Below are 20519 nucleotides of genomic sequence, written 5' to 3'. Positions count from 1 at the left end.
CTCGGGTTAATTTTTTTAAACTCCCGATGCCATAAGCGAATGATATGCTAATGCATCGGGAGTTAAAAACACGTAAAAACTGTAAAATGTGCGTTCGACACACCGTCTACATCGGCCTCTTTGTGTCTATAGAAAAAAAAAGCTTTCTACAGAAGTCATTTTCTTACCATCTACTCCTGAATTGTTTCGGTGATTTTTTTTTTTTTTTTGCGTATTTTGCGCGAACTGCGGAAGAAGTTTGCGCATACATCTCACGTCCCAGGCCATAGCTCCTCCCCCGAGGTTGCGTCATTTACCACGTGTCCTCGACTGTAGCTGCCGGTAAGTGGCGCCAGCGCCGAGGGGCCAAGATGGCGGCACGGTGGGGAGGGGGAGAAGAAACCCTAACCCTGGGCAATATGGAATTCTTTTCTGGCAGCGGCGCTCTGCAGGTACGGTACAGATACGCCCGCTCCTCGCCGATATATGCACTAGTGATTGTCGTTTTGCGGGGCCGTCGTTGTCCTTCTGTACTTAGCCCGTCTGTGCCGGCAAGCCGGTGACACGTGGAAGTTGTGTTGAGCCCCGTGTGCGCGTGGCTGGGGAGGGTGTCGGGCCTGGCTGCCTGCGGAGCCCCCCTCCCCTTCCTCCGGTTGGATGGGACGAGCGAAGCGACCGCTCCCTGGCATTATGTCTGGCTGTAGGCGGCCGGCAGTGCTGACACGTGGAGTCTGTGCCGGCTCCTTGTGGTGGAAGAGTTATGTGAGCTGGAGATCCAGCGGGCCCCGCTGGCGCCTCTTGTGTATATCCTCTCTAAATCTGCTATTAGGACCGGAAGGCGTGCATTCGGAGTTTAGTGCGACTGTTGAGCGGGGTTGGGTTGGGGTCGTCGTCATCTTTTTTTGCGAGTATTTATAACGTTTAATATTTCGGTGCACCGACATTTTTCCAGGTTGCCGCTGATTTAAAAAAAAAAAAATGTGCACAGAAATTTAAGTTCACCTCTTACTAAAGGCTCGGTGTGTGTCTACCCCGGTTCGGGCAGGTGACCTTCTTTCTTGTCTTAGCCGGAAGATGACTCACTTCGGGGTTCGCGGGGATGACTTGGGGTGTGGCGGAGGAATCGATCCTGGAACTTAAGGCAGGGCAACGATGCCGGTATTAAAGACTTCAGTCACCGCTTGCTTTTCCTAAGGCGAGGGAGAGACCTCCAGGCTGGCTTAGCGCAGCTTTCCAACTCCAGGGCTTGGAGAGAGAGCCAGGCTGGGCGAGTTGCTCGGCCGCTGACAGGATGGTTATTTTTTCTTGTCCGATTCCAGATCAGCCAAGACTTTTGTCTGCCCCAGAACTGTTTTTTTTCCCCCCAGATCGATTGTAAACGTGTATCGTCTGAACAGCTGGCGCGACACATTTCGTTTTTCCGTAGTCACTGAAACACGTGTTGTGTTGTCTGGACCCGGAAATATGTCTGGAACTGTTTGTGCGCCGAGCTGTCTGGCTTTTTTTTTTTTACCATGCGGCATTTCACTGTATTCAGGAACGAAGCCCTGCTTTTTCTGTTTATTATAGTATGAAGAGGGGTGTGATTGTGCCTGCAGTTGGACGATCAGATTGATGTGTGTTAATTTGGGGGTTATTTCTATCCACGTGGGCTTGAAGGCCGCATGCAGACCTAGCCTGTGTAAATGCCGCTGTCTGAGGAATCCAGTTCCTGTTTCTCTGCAGCATATCTCCTTAGGAACCACCCCCATACAATCACATCACTTGTTTGAAGCATGTACGGAAATGGAGGGATTTTCAGGTCAAGAGATAAAGTAAAATTGAATGTGTGCTCTAGTCTCCATGTTATAGTTTTCATTGTCTTGTGGGTGCTTTTTAAAAAAATTGATTTGGCTACTTAATGGATTTTAAAATACAATCTTACTTGAATGTAATCCATTTTGAAGTGACATGAAAGATGGAATATAAATGACTTTAGCAAGCTGTCAGTTTAAGGCACAACTGAATGGACACAGATATTGGGGCTTGTTCTTCTGATATTTAGCTATCCTGAGCCTTATGAAAGCAATATGTCATTGCATGGGTGGAAGAATTTAGTATTGGATACAGGGAAAGTTTTTAGGAGTTAGGGTTAAACATTTTTCCTTGCTTTTTTTTAAAATTTGTTTCCATGATTACTTTTTTTTTTAGGTAGGTGTTTTTTTTGTGTATCTTTCACTTTCTTTCCTCTGTGCTTTTTTGTTTTTGTACTTTAATTTTTACAGGCTATTTTTACCCCCTTTAAAAAAGCCTTGAATAAAAAAGCATTTTGAATAAAAAAGCATTTCCAAGCCTTGAATAAAACCTCCTCTCACTAGCACTAACTCGTATGCAATAATAGAATGTAAACACGAATCAACCAACCTCAAACCCTCTCTCACTAATTCCTGCTGAATATTTATCATACTATTACCATTCACAACTGTGTCATATTTATTCATTTGATTACCTATGTACCGTTTCATAGTCTTATTTTTTCACTTGCTATTCTAATGTATCAATAGGCTGAAATGTAAATATTGTGCTGTTCAATTTCTCCCCTTCCATCCCAAGTTTATTTTCCTTGTTTTTTGTAACTTTCCCTCTCCCTTTGTCTGATTCACTGTATTTAAAGTTCAAGGTTCTTATTGAAAATATTGTTTTTTACGTTACGTTATGCTTTACACTCCTTGTTATTTGTAAACCGGGTTGATGTGATGCCTATCATGAAACTCGGTATAACAAAAACAATAAATAAATAAATAAATTTTTAGGCTTGTCTGACATTTGCTTCTTGATTATAATGTTTTGTTCCTCCCCTTCTGTGACCTTTCTTGTGTGCAGACAGTTTTAGGGTTACCAGGGAATTTTACCCCGATTGTTTCAGAGACCTTTATTAGACCGCAAAAAGTAGTTTGAAGTGAGCTGATGTCTTTTAACTGACTTGACTGTATTGCCGTGCATTTTCTGGGCATAAACAAGACACTTGATTTGTATAATTCTAGACATTTGATGGACTTGTGTAAAGTTTCAGCAGACCTGACTGTTGTGAGAACAGGTCTTAATCATTTTATAGTCAATACTGTTAAGTATAGAAACATAAATAATGGCAGAAGATCAAACAGCCCATCCAGTCTGCCCAGCAAGCTTTCACAGTTATTTTTCTCATACTTATCTGTTACTCTGACCGCTGAGGTCAGGGCCCTTATTGGTAACGTTTTTAGTTCTAATTTCCTTCCACTGATGTAGAGAGCAGTGCTGGAGCTGCATAAAAGTGAAGAATCAAGCCTAATTGGTTCCGGGTAGTAATCGCCACAATAAGCAAGCTACTCCCACGCTTGTTTACCCAGCTTGTATCTACATAACCAAGCTGTTTTCGATCTTAAGATTGAAACTAGATTGACTTATTCTTCTTTTGTGCGTACCTAGGCAAATTGAGTCATACTTCATGTATAAGTGCTTTCATGAGTGTATGGTGGTTTGATAGGTCTATAATTTGTGTTGCTGTATTGTTTTGATTTATTGTGAATGTTTTTATTGTAAGTTGAGTTTTTTTGCTGGTCAGTGCGCTAAACATATAGGGACCCAATGGAATACAGCGCATTCAGCCTAGTGCACATCTTGCAGCGTGGTTGGACGCACTAGAATAACTCCCTGATGTAATAATGGGATTCGCGCGTCCAAACCAAGCACGTAGCTAACAGTATGCATCACGCGTAAATGCCATGTAGATGAGGCTATTAGCTGTTACCCCAATGCAAAAAAATCACTGTGTGCCCAACACATTGAGCACAGTGGAGCTGGTTTCAAGTCTTCATGTGCTCAAAGCTGCCTCAAAACCCCCCCCCCACAAAAATATTGCTTTTCTGTAGTTCCTCCTATTTAGTATAATCCTAAGTAGGAGGAACCGCAGAAAGTAGAGTATCTGTTTTCCTAACCCGTGGTTGTGTGCAGGTTAGGAAAACTGATGCTTGTTAATTGAGCATCCGTTTTCTTAACAGGTGCACAACCACATCTCCTGGGTGCTTGATGCCATAGACATGCTAGGGATGCACAATTTATCTCTAGCGTGACCTTTTTAGCACCCAGTTTGAGCACACGTTTTTTCATGCTTGATATTACATCTGCCCCCTAAAAAATAAAATTTCGGGCGGGGGGGTGGGTTAAGATCATATGTAGGATAATCCTCTTTAAACTGCAACAGAAGTCTGAAGCTAACAGTGATTTTCAGTAATGCCTAAGTTTAAATTGGGGAATATGATTAGATAAACTTTTCCATAGGGGAAAGGGCTGTTGACCATTCCTGAAACCTTGAACTTGTTGATTTTTGGTTAATTATTGTCAGGTTAAATATAATGTTACCCCAATTTATCATAAAATTTTCACCGTTAAAAATATTTAAATCTTTATTATCAACTATGTAGAATATTTTTTGTTTTTCAACATTTTGTAAAATTTTTAAGATGAGAAAAAAAGACCTCCGAGCTGGTAAGGTGTCTGGCAAACACAGATACTCGTGAGCCAGTAATTTGTCAATGGTGTTTTTCATCTCCTTTTTCCATTTTTTTTAAAACACTTAATTTTTCTTTATGTTGAAAAATTATTTATGCATGTTACAGTCCAACTCTATCTTTGTGGCATTACTTTGTCTAATATCCAACAGTTCAATATGGACGGCTTAATTTAAATCACAGCAGCTTTATATTTAACCAAGAAGCCTGACTAATTCTTTAAAGTAGAGCGTACTCCATGCATTCGAGTTTCAGAACAAGAATATCCCATATGTTAAATTCTGAAACATTCCCTACATCTTAAAGAGAACTGGCACTTCTCTGACAACTTGTTTCAGGTTTTCACTTTTTCAAAACACTTATTAAATCCACATTCATTCTAGTTTCAGGGAAAGTGACTTAAATGTTAGGGATAGATGCCTTACTCTTGAGAAGTCCTCTCTGTGGCGGAAAGATTGCATGGGTTCCAGGTTCATTTTTTCCTAGTGCTGCTGCTTGGACCTTCCCCTTCTCTGCTTTCCAGAAATTCAGACTGAACAAGAAGTCATACTGTCACAGCTTGTGGGGTGTTTTTGGCAAAACATGATTTCAGAAATAAGCATCTTTTTCAAGTTTGGTTACCCATAATTCTCCTTGAGTTGTGTGAAAGAATAGTGTAACAATGCTCCAATTCTAGGACAGTCACGGATTACAAAATAACTTTGCAGGGTAAAGAACTCGCTCCTCCCTAAAACCAGAGAAGTAATGTTAGGTCGCTTTTATGCTGAGGCACTGTTTTAATTGAAATTCATACTGGAGAGAAACTGAACCAATATTTTGCTGGTAAATAATGTTGGACCAATAAGTACAGCAACAACACAAAGAGCAAAAATCGCGACCCTGTCGAAACTAATAAATGAATACAAAAGGTATCGCCACACCTATACCCAATCACACCGTCGATGTAAAATGTGAAAAAAATCTAATTGTATGAGTTTTGAAAAAATTATTTAGAAAATGTGGAGACAAATAATTAGAAAAATTTTAGAAAAACAGGACTGCATCAGCAAGCCTTTGACAACGTGCACAATATAACCATATTGAGCCGTCCGGTCTTTTCAATCACTTGCAGCCTGTCATGTAAGCATGTATTCTCCAAAGTGTTCAAAAGCCCAAGAACATTGATTCTTTGGGGCAATTTCGCAATACATGGAATTCTAATAACTGTTCTGGAAAAATGTCAGAGAACAACAATCTCTTTCAGTAGTTTCCCGATGTATGGAGTTAAAGTAACTGCTTTAGTAGGATGAATTAATGAGAAATGCAAGACTCCAAACACTCTTATTAAATGCATTCATACGATTGAACATTATGACAACTTGTTGTTATAGTCAGTGTCTGGAGTGCCGACTCGACAGCGACCGTGTTTCGCAGCCTGCCGGCTGCTTCTTCAGGAGTCAGGTAATTCTCTTGAAAACAGGACCAAAGTCTCAAGTCATCCTTTGCAGCAAACGCCGAGCTGGAGAATACGTGCTTACATGACAGGCTGCAAGTGATTGAAAAGACCGGACGGCTCAATATGGTTATATTGTGCACGTTATCAAAGGCTTGCTGATGCAGTCCTGTTTTTCTAAAATTTTTCTAATTATTTGTCTCCACATTTTCTAAATAATTTTTTCAAAACTCATACAATTAGATTTTTTTCACATTTTACATCGGTATGATTGGGTATAGGTGTGGCGATACCTTTTGTATTCATTTATTGGACCAATAAGTACAACATAGTTTTTGAAATGAAATATTTTCAGACTGGCAGCATTTTTTTTTTTGACCCATAATTTCTTGACCCGAAGCATTTTTACAGAAGGGATATTGATCTTTTTTTTTTCCACAAAAAAGTGTTCCTTCCCCTTGAGAATCTTTTGAGGAAATTACTTGTAGCCAGATGCTGTATCCGCAGCTTGTTTGGTAAGCAAAGGGTGAGGCCCCAGGTCGGACTTCATGGCAGCCTTCCACCCGTCGCATTTTTTGTTGTGGAAGGAGATAAGGAGCAAAGAATCCCAGCAGAGGTTATATTGTCTAAAATTGACACAAGCTTTTGAAGCAGGAGATAAGAGCAGTACTTGAGCATGATTGAAGCCAGGACCACTAGCACTCAGAACCAATATCATGGGGCAGCAATGGTGAGCAGTGAAACTATCTTCAACATCCTAAGCAGACAGCAGTTGGCTGTCTGCTTAGGATGTTGAAGATAGTTTCACCACCATATGACAAAAAAGATCTCCAATATTTATTAACTGAATACTTCTGTGATTTGCATGAAGACCAGGAAGCTAGGTAATTTCTTTTCTAATGTCTTTCTTTCCCTTCCACCCTTAAGCTCATTCTTTGATTTATAAACTCTTATCCCATATAATAGGACAAGTCATTTCCACATAAAAAAATTGGAAATTGATCTAGAACAAGAGAGTGACATAGCTCTTATCAATTACACATCACATAAATTTAAAGGACTCTGGTTTACAAATCCCCACTCCCATAGCAACATAAATTTAACTAGAAACTCAACAATATGAAAATGCACAGAGTCCATCAGCGAGATGGGGGATGCCTTCTAGTCTATTGCAGAGAGTGTCGCATGTATGATTATCTACCAGTTGGTGAGAGGTTGTATGCATGTGCCCGGTACAAAGAGCTTTTGCCTCTCAACAGGTCCGATTTCTGGAGCCTAGTAGTGGCAGATCTGGAAGAACTGATCCAGTCAGAAAGGTGTATAGAGACGACCTTGAGGGATATAATAGCTAAGTTCCAACCCCAAGTGGGCAGCTGCTGTGGAAAAACAGATCACCTGGTCGGAAAGCATTACCCTGCTGTGAAGGAAGTGGTTCTGTAGCAAGGACCTGCTCCCCAGGTGATGCATTATCCTCTTATCCTGAAGATGAGTTTCCAAGGGTTAGTACCTAGGAGGGACGGGTTAGATCAGCCGTCATAGTTGGTGATTAGATTATTAGAAATGCAGATAGCTGAGTGGCTGGTTGATATGAGGATCACTTGGTAATTTGCCTACCTGGTGCAAGGGTGGCAGGGCTCGCATGTCAGCTAGATTGGATTTTAGACATTGCTCAGGAGATGCTGGCTGTTGGTGCCCACATGGCCCACAGTGACATAGGGAGGTTCTGGGAGCCATATTTGGCTGTTGAGTGATAGAAAACTGAAATCCACAACCTCCAGGGTACCATTCTTTGAAATGCTCCCTGTTGGATGCACAGGCCCCCAGAGACCGGCAGAACTCCAGAGTCTCAATGAGTGCGTGAGACAGTGGTGCAAGGAAAAGGACTTTAGTTTTATTGGGAACTGAGCAACATTATGGTGAAGGGGAAGCCTATTCTGAAGGGATGAGCTCCATCTTATTCTGGGTGGAACCAGGCTGTTGGCGCTAACCTTAAGAGAGAGCAGCTTTTAAAGTAGAACATAGGGAAAAGCTGGTCATTCAGCAGCACATGATTGAGGGAGATATCTTCAAAGGATACTATAATAGAGGAGTTGGGAGCATCCCAATAGAGAGGTTCCAAAGAAAGCAATAGTAGTCCACATGCCTAGAAGTAAAGAGCCACCCGAGTTAAAAGTCCAAAATACCTCTGTCAAGTGATAAGCAGATTATTAATACAAACAGAAAACATATTTTGAAAAGTCTGTATGATAATGCCTGTAAAGGGGGTGGAGTGTGTGGCTGACTGGTAGGTTATATGTCACAGAATACACAACAGAAGTATAGAAGTTTTACTTTAGTCTGAGAATAAGCAATAAAGGCATACAGGATTAAAGACTGCACTAAGAATATCTACACAAAATACTTTCCTCACAGTTCCCAATGTAAAACATTTTGGAAAATCTGGAAACATAACGTGTTGGAAAATCAGCAACAACTCATTGGTCACTTCAGTAGCCACTGATAATGTCCAAAAAGCTTTTCCCTCCTTCATGGGTCTCTTCATTAACACTGGTAATGTTCCAAAGCACTTCCTCTGAGCTGCTGGTTCTCTGATTTCAAACAACTTGTCTCATGTTGCTCTCTTTAAGTTAATTTTTCAGTCCTAGACTCTTCTCTGGAACACTCCCATGTGATCTCAAGGCCCCAGCTGCTGTTATCTCATCAGTGAGGTGTGGCCAAGAGGCTAGTGTCCTGATTTCCTCAGATACCTGCACAGTTAGCGTTTCTGAGTAACTGCTTTTTCAATATATCTGATCTCAGGACTTATTTTTTTGTTACAAACAGGCTAAGAAAAATGGCATATTTATTCTCAAAACTTATAGGCCATATATCAAATAATTACCCTAATAATGTCTGTGATTCTCTGCTTCATTACTTATAGCAGTACAATACTCTTCCGCAAGCTAACTTCCTCCTTTAAAATAATTTCCCACGATGCCAGAAGTCTTAAAAAGTAAATGGGAGAGTTAGACTGTATAGAGCTGAATGAAGAGGTAGACATAATTGGCATTTGAGAGACCCGGTGGAAGGAGAATAACCAATGAGACGCTACTATACCAGGGTACAAATTATATCACAATGATCTGGTGGGAGGTGGGGGTAATGCTTTGTTAGGGATGGCATAGAATACAACAGGATAAAGATCCTGCAGGAGAATAGAATAATCATGGAATCCTTATGGGTGGAAATTCCATTTGAAATGTGACAATGGGGCTATACTACCATCTACCTGGCCAAAATGAACAGACAGACAATGAAATACTTACAAAAATTAGGGAAGCTAATACATTTGGCAGCACAGCAATAATGGGAGATTTCAATTACCTCAATATTGACTGGGTAAATTATCACATCAGAACATACTAAGGAGATAAAGTTTCTAGATGAAAGTGTTACATGGAGCAGTTGGTCAGGGAACCAACAAGAGGGAGATCCATTTTAGACCTAATTATTAATGGAATGCAGGATTTGGTGTGAGAGGTAACAGTGATGGGCCCGTTAAGGAATAGCTTTCAAAATTAATTTGATTTAATGACTGGGAGGAGATTAAGTAAATCTGTTCTAGCATTAAACTTTCAAAAGGGAGATTGATAAAAATGAGGAAAATAGAAAAAAAACCCCCACAGGTGTAGTTACAAAGATTAAGAGTTTACATTAGGTGTGGTCAGTTGTTTAAAAATACTATCGGGCCGATACAGTAAAGTCCGCGGGAGAGCTCTCCCGGCGCATGCACAGGCCACTCTCCTGTGCGTGCGATTCTGTATTTAAATGAGGCCCGGCGGTAAAAACAGGCAAAAGGAGGCGCTAGGGACACTAGCGCGTCCCTAGCACCACCAGACGCCGGCAAAATTGAGCGTCCGGTTTTCGACCCGATAGCCGCGGGCCGACTTCAGATTTATTTATTTTTTTACTTTTTTTACCCTTCGGTACCTCCGACTTAATATCGCAGTTTTTACTGCTTTTCTGTGTACTTTCCCAGTGCCCGAAGAAATTAGCGCCTACCTTTGGGTAGGCGCTAATTTCTGAAAGCAAAATCTGCAGCTTGGTTGCACATTTTGTTTTCTGAATCGTGCGGGAATACCTAATAGGGCCCTCAACATGCATTTGCATGTTGAGGGCAGTATTAGGTTTGGGAGATTGGACGCGCATTTTCGGCCCCTTACTGAATAAGGGGTAATGCTAGCGCGTCAAACGCGTGTCCAATTGCGGGTTAACAGTGCGCTCGGTCGGAGCGCACTGTACTGTATCGGCCCGTATGTTAGAAGCCTAGTCCAGATGTATTCCATGCATTAAAAAAAGTGGAAGGAAGGCCAGACCTGATAACCTTAAAAGGAAAGGTAAAAGAGGCTGTTTTAGCCAAAAGAAACTAGTCTTTCAAATAATGGAAAAATAATCCAACTGAATCATTGGCAAGTTAAATGTAAAACATTGATAAGGTGAGCTAAAAGGTAATTTGAAAATAATCTGGCCTTAGTGGTAAAAACACAATACAAACTTTTAAAAATAATCCGCAGCTGGTTGTATCGTTAAATGATTGAGGGGCTAAAGTGCACTTAGGGGAATATAGGACCGTCGTGGAAAGACAATGAATTCTTTGCTTCAGTGTTTACTGAAGAGGATGTTGGGGAGATACTTGTGCCAGAAACTGTTTTCAATGGTGGTGATTCAGAAGAACTGACAAATCACTATAAAGCTGGAAGATATAATAAGGCAGATTGACAAATTTAAGAGTAGCAATTCACCTGGACCAGAAGGTATATACCCCAGAGTTCTAAAAACTAAAAAAATGAAATTGCAGATCTGTTACCGGTAACTTGTAACATATCGTTGGTATTGTCCGCCATGCCTGAAGACTAGAGGGTGGTCCATGGTAACCCTGGTCTTTAAAAAGGACTCCAGGAGTGCTCCAAGAATCTATAGACCAGTGAGTCTGTCTTCAGTCCCAGGGAAAAATCATGGAAACTAGTCTAAAGAACAAAATCACAGAAAATATAGAAAGATATAGTTTAATGGGACACACCCAGAATGGATTTACACAAGGGAAATCTTACCTCACCAGTCTGCTACATCTTTTTTTGAAGGGGTTAATAAACGTGGATAATGGTGAACCAGTGAATGTAGTGTATTTAGATTTTAAGAAGGCATTTGACAAAGTGCCCATGAGAGACTCCTGAGAACATTAATAAGTCACGGGATAGGAGGCAATGTCCTAGTGTGGATTGCAAACTGGTTATTTTATTTTATTTAAAGGTTTTTATATACCGATGACCGTTTGCACATCGTATCGGTTTATATGGAACAGTTTAGTTAAATAATGAGTGAAGAAAGTTACATGGAACAATTTGGTTGTATAGCATAAGAAGGTACATAACATGATAGGAAGAAGGTGCATAACTGTTAATATATAGTGGAAATTATATACATAGTAACTTTGTACAAAATGCTAAATAGGTTAGAAAGATATCGTACTTTCTAGGGCATAAAATTAGCAGTTGACATGAGGGGGATTGAAGGCAGTGTACACAAATTAAGACGTGAGAGGGAGAGCAGGAAGGCGGGGGTGTGAAGAGAAGAGGGTAGAGGAGGTTAAAAGCTAAATAGAGAGTAGGACTAAATGGTTAGCTTTCTCAGTGAATAAAGATAAACAGTGGAGTGTCTCAAGGATCTGTTCTGGGAGTGGTGCTTTTTAATATATTTATAAATGATCTGGAAAAGTGAATACGTAAAATGATCATATTGCAGATAATACAAAATTATTCTGAGTTTTCAAATCACAAGCAGATTTTGAAAATTGCAGGAGGATCTTGTAGGGCTGGCACTCTGGACATTTAAATGGCAGATGAAATTTAATGTGGACTCTGCTAAGTGAAGCACATTGGGAAGAGTAATACACACTACAGTTACATAAGTAACGTATTTGGAGTTAATCCTCCAGGAAAAAGGCCTGGGCATCATTGTGGACAACACTTCGAAATCCTCGGTTCAGTGTGTGGTGGTCAAAAAAGCAAACGGTTAGGAATTAGGAAAGGAATGGAGAATGAAACAGCAAATGTCATAATGCCCCTGTACTGCTCTATGGTGGGACCGCATTTAGAGTACTGTGTGCAGTTCTGGTTGTTGCATTGGAAAAAGTACAGCGAAGGATGACCAAAATGATAAAGGGGATAGAACATTTCCACTATGAGGAAAGGCTAAAGAGATTGGATCTGTTCAGCTTGGAGAAGAGATGTCCGAGGGGGGTTATGTTAAGAGTTGCTGTCAGCCCTTATACCAGTGTATAGTCAGCCTTGAGAATTTTGTCCACCAGGGCAGATTATCGGTTGGATGGTGCCCATTTTACAGGGAATTAGAAAACCAACAGGGATTTTTCCCTTTCATGAAGACCCTAAGACAGATGGTACTGGTGGAATGGGATTCCCTACAGGCAGGTCTTAGATGTCAAAACGATTTTTAAATTGTACCTCCTCCATGAAAACAAGACAAACAAGCAATTGTGTGTTTCTAAAGTGGACGCACTAGTGTAAGTTACCTGCAGAACTACCATTCCGGTAGAGGGAGGTACGAGGTTCAGGAACCCTCAAGATAGGAAGTTAGAAAAGGCCCTGAAACAGGTTGCATACAAAGGCACTATGGCAATCCTGGCCTCCACTTGTGGAGGCTGTGTGATGCGGGCAGCCTTATGCTGGGTGCTGAAATTGCCCTATGGTTAGGAAACTGTTCTCCTGGAATCAACAGTGGGCTTTCATAGGCCCTGAATTATTGAACTCTGCACCAAGAGAATTGCGGATGGAACCAAATTACCTACTTTTTTGGACGATGGTGAAATCTTGGTGCTCTTAATGCTAGACCTGAAAGCAGTATTTGCTAATCATGTGGCCCAGTGTAGATAATTTTAAGTAATTTTTATTTCATTATTTTGTTTTATTATTTTATTGGGTTGTATATTGATTTTTTAAAATTTGCTGTATGCTGCACCGACCAGATATTACCTGAATGAGCGGTTAATAAGAATGAATGTTTAAATAAATAAGAGATGATGTTTGATCCGGTTAGACTTGCTTCAAGGTCTGTCACCAGGAGGTTGTTTTGGCTTCATAATTGGGCAGCAAACTACAGCTTCCTTTGGGGGAAGGGGATTCTCCTATTTGGTGATGTAGAGAAACTGGTAAAAGACTTGAGTAAAACAAAAATTTCCCGGAGGACAGAAAGCACCTGAGTGGGTGTGAACATTTTTACCAACACAAGGGTAAAACGTCTAGCATGTAATACACATCTAGAAGCAAGTCCCAATTCTTTTGCGGGGTCAAGAGACCAAAGACTGACCTGTCTACAGTTGCAGGAAGCAGTCACCCTCAACATTGTCATAGGTCCCTCCATTGATAATACCAGTAGGTAGTTGTTTGGTGCAGTATTTATATGGAGTAGACTCAGGTTATGACAGACCAATGGTTCCTAGAGAGAATCTGAAGAGGTATGCACCCAAGTGCATCTCCACAATATCAAATTATCAGGTCGATCCAGTAACGTGCAGTTAAAGATTGCCCGTCTGTAACGTGCTGGGAGCGCACAATACAGACGAGTAAGGCCATCCAGCCATACAGTCTCCAGTTTCACGCGTCCTTAGCGCTTCCTAAAATAAACACCTAACCCTTTCCGCACCCAGCATGTAAATGAACGAAAAAGCTGTATAATGAAGGAATTAGCTATTCCCCTCCGATACTGTAACGGGCGCTGATATTATCTCCTTAGGAACGCGCTGTTTTGCCGCGGCCTTAACCTGTTAGTTTACCGCCTCCCCCTAGTAGGAGTTAGGACTGTGTAACAAATCCATCGACACCGCTTAAGATACTCAAACACAATAAAACAATAAGCCTGGCACCTTCCTTGATGTAGTACGTCCCGGATGCCCCCCCCAGCGTGCCCGCCACTACCCCTTTCATCAGCTGCATCCACCCATTATGCCCCTCACGGGCATGTCCTGCTTCACAGAGCGCTCCCACTCAAATCCGTTCATGGGTATATACCCTTTCGCCCCCCTCACAGCGCCATGCTACCACTGCGACCCGGAGGAGGTGAGGCACAGCGGCGAAGACAGACGGGAGAGGAGAAAAAGCAGAGCCGAGCAAAGCAAAAGCGTGCAGCAAGCCGGCGAAATAGACCTGCGAGCAGAGGCAATAGCAGCTGTTCGGTAAGCCTGGCACCCTCCTTGATGTAGTACGTCCCGGATGCCCCCCCCCCCCAGCGCGCCCGCCACTACCCCCTTTCATCAGCTGCATCAACTGCGACCCGGCAGTCCCGTGAGGCCTACAAAAAAAAAAAATCCCCGGCTCCCGCGCCCCCGCACTGGCCCGCTGACTCTACCCCCCCCCCCCCCCTCCTCCCGATCGGGCAGATAGGCGGCGGCGACGAAAACCAAAGCAATTTTTTTTTTTTTTCAAAAAGCGACATCACACATTGCATAAAATAATTTCTCCAGCCTTAAAGCGACTTACTTTTGGGATCTGTCAAGATCCCAAAAGTAAGTCGCAAAAGTAACTTACTTTTCTGAAGCCATCAGGAACATGATCTTAGCTCCTCCGGACGAAGACGAAGATGGCCGCCTGCATGGGGAAAGCGTGCAATTGGCCGCTGAAGACGTGACCTCACGTCTTCAGCGGCCAATTGCACGCTTTCCCCCGTGCAGGCGGCCATCTTCGTCTTGAGCTACGATCGTGATGGCTTCAGAAAAGTAAGTTACTTTTGCGACTTACTTGACAGATTCCAAAAGTAAGTCGCTTTAAGGCTGGAGAAATTATTTTATGCAATGTGTGATGTTGCTTTTTGAAAAAAAAAAATTGCTTTGGTTTTCGTTGCCGCCGCCTCCTTGCCCGATCGGGAGGAGGGGGGGGGGGGGGGTAGAGTCGGCGGGCCAGTGCGGGGGCGCGGGAGCCGGGGATTTTTTTTTTTTTGTAGGCCTCACGGGACTGCCGGGTCGCAGTGGATGCAGCTGATGAAAGGGGTAGTGGCGGGCGCGCTGGGGAGGGGGGGGCATCCGGGACGTACTACATCAAGGAGGGTGCCAGGCTTACCGAACCGCTGCTATTGCCTCTGCTCGCAGGTCTATTTCGCCGGCTTGCTGCACGCTTTCGCTTTGCTCGGCTCTGCTTTTTCTCCTCTCCCGTCTGTCTTCGCCGCTGTGCCTCACCTCCTCCCGGAGCAAGGCTGCTTTCGCGCCCTGCTCCAGGAGGAGAGACACAGCGACGAAGCAACAAAGACTTTTCGTGTTTTTTTACACTTCCTGGTTCCTGTCATTCCAAATGCCATTTGAAATGACAGGTACCGTCGCACCCTGGTTACTGTATAGGCGCTGTATTAAGCGCCTATACAGTAAAATGGGTTACGCGGCCATAACCCTTCCCTACCGCTTTAAAGCCGCGGCATGCATTTGCATGCGATTAGAGGAGAGTATCGGGGAGTTAGTGAAGAGAACTGTGGGTGCGGGGAGGAAGGGTGCGCCTGACACTGCCGCACTGTTTCTACCGCAGCCTTACTGGATCGACCTGCAAGTATGGTCTCTCCCTGCAAGTCAAAAGGGATGCAGTAAAATTGACACTGCAGATGCTAAGGAACTTGGAAGCTATAGTCTCAGTCCCACCCTAAGAAAAGGGACAAGAGGCATATTCAGTTTTCGTAGTACCGAAGGGGGATGGCACCTTTCGTCCCAACCTGGACCTAAAAGGGGTCAATAGGTGTTTTGAGGGTACCCCACTTCAGGATGGATACCCTCTGATCGGTAATATTGGTAGTAAGAAAAGGTGAATTTTTGGCATCATTGGATCTAGTAAAGGCGTATCTCAATATCCCTATGAGATTGTCGTTTCAAGGTCTCCTTCACATTTGTGTTTTAAGGACAGCGTTTTCAGTTTCAGTCTCTGCCCTTTGGACTTGTGACAGCACCAAGGACTTTCATCAAAGTAATTGTAATCGTGGTGGCAGACCTGCAAGTGCAAGAGATAAAAGTTCATCCCTGCTTGGACGATTGGCTCAGAGCAAAATCTGCCCAGGAGAGCAGATGAGCTTGGCTAGAGTAATCTGGCTTCTGGAAGGACTGGTTTGTGTATGAACTATTTAAAAAACAACTTGGAGCTTTCCCAGTCATTGGAGTTCTTAGGAACTCTTCAATACAAGGGAAGGGCACGTGTTCCTTCCACCCAAAATAATCTCCAGAATAATAGAATAAGTAAAGATGTTTTGTACCCTATTTATTTATTTATTTAGGGTTTTTATATACCGACTTTCTCGATATACAAATCAAATCAAGACGGTTTCCAAAGAACAAAACTTTCGCCGTAAGGCGTTACATTAAACAATAGATATAGTATTGAACAGGTAATGTGCGGCTTTACATTAAACAACCCTAGAGGCACCCAGTGCTTCTAGCTAATGAGATTAATAGCCGCAATACTTAGCTCCATGGGCCAGGGTGAATATGTGCCTGTTGCAACAGGCTCTACTAGCATGCTGGTCATCAGTGTCTCAGAAGTATGACCATTGCCTATGTGTCCCCCATATGGAGGATGAGAGCTTGGACTGGTGGCTGGAGCCCTGCAACCTCTCAAAGGGAGTAGATTTAGAACCACCTGACTAGGTCATATTAACGACCACTCTAGTATGGTCGGGTAGGGAGCAAATTGCCAAGGCTGGATAGTGCAGGGGAAATGGTCAGAAGAGAAAGCTCCATGCCTGTAAACAGGTTAGAGTTGAGGGTCATCAGGTTGTCACTTTGGGCCTTCCTGATGAGGCTACGGTCCTCTGTCATATACCATGACCGTGGCACTGTGAACAAGTCGGGGTGTGGTGGGAGGGCACAAGCAGCCCCAGGCTTGCAGAGGAAGTGAGCAAGATGCTCTTCTGGGCAGAGAAAAATCTGGCCTCTTTTATTGGCAGCTCATATCACAGGAAGGGAAAATACATAAGCTGATTTTCTTTTTTTTTAATTTATATTTTATTGCATCTTTAACATTTTAACAGGAACATTTACAATGTGATTACATATAATCCAGATAACAAAAATGTTTTAAAAGAAAATTTCCCAAGGATATCCCCATTTGTAATATCTGGTCATGCACACATTGAATCATCTAAAAGGAAATGGGAGAGGCCAAGAAATATAGCAGATATTTTTAAGAAAATTTGTTAAATCAAACATGTCAGACCTGTAACTGTCCTTTCAACTTTCCTTTAGGAGGATTTTAGGATCATGAAGAAGAATCTAGATAAGCACAGAGTTGCATTGGTTCATTAAATACATACTTAGTGTTACCACACAGCAAAATACAACGAAGATTTTCTAAGCAGGAACAAGCTGGACCCATGTGAATAGGAGCTAGCTGAAATGTGTTCCACATAATAGTGGAGTGATGGGCTACCTGTGATGGACTTAATGGTGACTCAAGCCAACCTCAGGACAGATGACCTTCCTGGTAGCAATTTGCTGTGTTGCAGGCCTTCCCATGTAAAGAGCCCTACATAGTAATATCCTTGCATTGTCACCTTTAAGATGACACCTTTATTCCTTCTGACAGTAGCATTTCCATTCCATCTGAATTAGGCAGCAGTACTGTCAGCTTTCAGAAAGAGGGCATGTAAAAGGGCAGAAAGTAGTTTCCATGCATTGAATGTATGCAGGGTGATACTAAGATACTTGAAGTGGCTAACTCCTTCAGGAAATCCAATAGACTGTTCTTGATATGTGACAGCTCTTGAAAGGGAGAAGCGGCCTCCCAAGCCACCATAACAAGACAGATCAAAGAGGCCATCTTTTCGGTTTATTTATTTACTTTTATATACCGGTGTTCGATTTTACATATCACATCGGTTTACATTTAAACAAAATTTGCAGGAACTTATGCGTTACCTTTGTCAAATACATTAAACATTTAAATATGGGGATTGTTAAGGGATATAAAAGAACATGGGGAATGGCTAACACTACGGGATGCACAAAAGGGTGCACAAAGGGGAGTGCCCCCTTTGTCGTGCCCCTTCAGCGCACGACGCCTGGTGTTCTGGCGCCGTTTAACGTTTATATGCTTAATGGGAGACGGGTGCCAATGGTGCTACATACCCAATCTACTCACGTGCTAGGCATCTTCCTCTGCACACGTATCGGTGGTTACCCCAGGGGAAATCTGCAGAATGGCCATTGGTCATCCCTACACTTATTTTCCAATCACTGTAGGCTGGATGTACAGGTAAAGGAGGAAATGGCCTTTGGGACTGGGGTCCTTAAGGCAGCTCTGTTTTCCTCCTGCCCAGCCTAGGGGGTAGCTTTTGTATCTCACAAGAGTCATTGGTCTAGCAGGCAAAAAGGAATGTAAAATTTTTTCTTGCTAGAACAGTCCAAGCACTACCCAGGAATATAGGGACCATAAGGTGTAGATCAGCTATGCTCTCTCCCTCTTCTTTCTTGTCCCTCTTTGCCCTTCCATGAAGGGGAGCTTGACCTCAGGGACCAACCAAAAAAAAAGGGAGAGAAGGAAAGAGAAAAAAGAAGTGTTGTAAAAAGCAGGTTCCTTATTTGATTGCTTTGGCGGAAGCAACCACTCCCCCTTTATAACTAAAAATGAAGTCATTAAGGGGTGTAACCTGTCTTCGGCAGCTGAGGAATGGGAAAATCCTAAGAGTAATGGACTGGTCTAGCAGGACTCAAGAAAACATTGAGAGTTAAGTTGGGCTGACTGGCATTTAGGGGTCTAGGAGCTTTACCGATTGTTAATGCAGCAACATCGGGGAAGGCATCATTTATCCCCTTGACATCGAACACTCATAGGGATCAGGGATATAGGCCATTGTCCAGCCCCCAGCTCCTGAAAAAAATGAAGGGATCTGCTTCTTTGGTTTTGGTATTGAGAGGCTGCAATGACATTTAGCGACAAAAAGTGAAGAAGCATTGACATTGCTAGGAGTGGGTAAATTCTAGCTGTTGCCCTGAATTCCCCACAGCATTCTTGTAGAGTACACCTGTTTGACTAGATGGGTTTTAAACTACTGACCCTGGAGGTGGTGAATAGGAGCTCTGCAAAGAGAGCCATGTTACTGTGAGAAATTGCGGAAGCTGTAGTGTTACCTTTTCAGGAAGGCTTCCATTGGCTATTCACTGGCTGTTCACCCAGCTGTTCTTAAACCATTAGATATAAAACATCTTGAAAGATGTGAAGAGGTTGTTAGAGCATCTCCTTCTGAAGCAGCATGATTCCCTGGAGTCACTAGTGGACAAGGAGAATACCGGCTGTGTGTGTGTTTGGTTTACCCTCTCTCCCAGAGCCATGAAGTCACTTTTGGTACAATCTGTGTGGTACTTTTTAGTAGCATTTGTGCCAACATGAATAAGCAGCATTAGATGATGATAATTATTTATTTAGATTTATATTCCGCTTTTCACACTTTTTCAGCGTTTCAAAGTGGATTACATTCAGGTACTGTAGGTAATTAGCAGGCTTGAGGATTTTTGGCAATCTCTCTGTAAATCTTGGATTTTGGTAACCAGCAGACAGCACACTTCCTGGAATATGTCTGGTCAGTAGATGGGATGCCTCTTTGCCCTTGAGGGGTGAATCACCAACCACCATTACCCTCTGCCTTCTAGGTACAGTGATTGTTGAGCCTGTAGTTTTGGGGTTTGCATATTTTCATTAGTTCACTCACCACAGAGGTCAGACTAACTGATCTGTAGTTTCCAGAATTTCCCCTTTTATGAATAGGAACCATATCTGTAAATCTCCAGTCCTCTGGAACTACTGTCAACTCTTAAGCATTGAAATGGTCAACCACCTGGCCCCATCATCTTTTATTTTACAGTTCAAAGTTGCTGTGTAATAAAAATACACTAGGATTTAGGATGATCACTGATGTTACCGGTACTTTCACAATGCTTTCCTCTTATCTAATGACATCAGTTTTTTTGTATTTCATTGTAGTCACTGTTTTTACTAAAGGGCTGGTTTAAACAGGAGTGGGAAACTCTGATTCTCAGGGGTCCCTAATTTGTTAGGTTTTCAGGATAACCCACATGAAACAGATTTGCCTTTACATTGCCTCAGTTGTATGCAAATGTCTCGTGAATATTCCTTTGCGATATCCTGAAAACTGGGCTGGTTGGGGGCCCTGGAGGACCAGAGTTGCCCACCCCTAGTTTAGAGGGTACAGTTGCTACTCAGAGCTTGTTTATACCATATTAATTGTAGGAGTCCTCTTGCTAAGTTTGTGCTTGCTTGCCTGCAATTTTCTTTTTTTTTTTTTTAATTTAACTTTTGGGAGGCACCTGGCTTTTTAAATTATTTTTTTTTTTTTGGTGCTGTCTTCTGTTGCTCTTTCTTAACTTCCAGGCCAGTTCTACCTCACACATCTGCTCTCTTATGGCTCTGTATCAAAGGTAGTGTTTCACAAGCTGTTAGGTCTTGAGGGTTTGCCATTGTCTTGGCATTTTACAACTCTTAACACTCTGCAGTTCCGGCCACTTTTCATCTCTTCCCTGCTCTTGTTTTAGCTTCACTGTTTAC

The 20519-nt window shown here is 42.6% G+C and overlaps 1 protein-coding gene across 3 annotated transcripts in view; it reads left to right on the top strand.

Moving 5' to 3' along the window:
• Positions 1-249: 249 nt before the first annotated feature.
• Positions 250-20519, top strand: part of PPRC1 (PPARG related coactivator 1) — a 139015-nt gene continuing 118745 nt past the window's right edge. For 2 of the 3 annotated variants that reach the window (XM_029610179.1, XM_029610178.1), the window contains exon 1: positions 303-431. In XM_029610179.1, coding sequence (XP_029466039.1) covers positions 351-431 — 81 coding nt within the window. In that variant the 5' untranslated portion in view covers positions 303-350. Of the gene's footprint in view, positions 432-20519 lie in introns of all 3 variants that reach the window. The other variant, XM_029610180.1, reaches the window with a different exon arrangement.

This window comes from Rhinatrema bivittatum, chromosome 7 (assembly GCF_901001135.1).
Source record: "Rhinatrema bivittatum chromosome 7, aRhiBiv1.1, whole genome shotgun sequence".
Classification (NCBI taxonomy): Eukaryota; Metazoa; Chordata; class Amphibia; order Gymnophiona; family Rhinatrematidae; genus Rhinatrema; species Rhinatrema bivittatum.
Note: the sequence above shows the minus strand (reverse complement) of the source record. Positions and strands in the feature narration are given on the sequence as shown.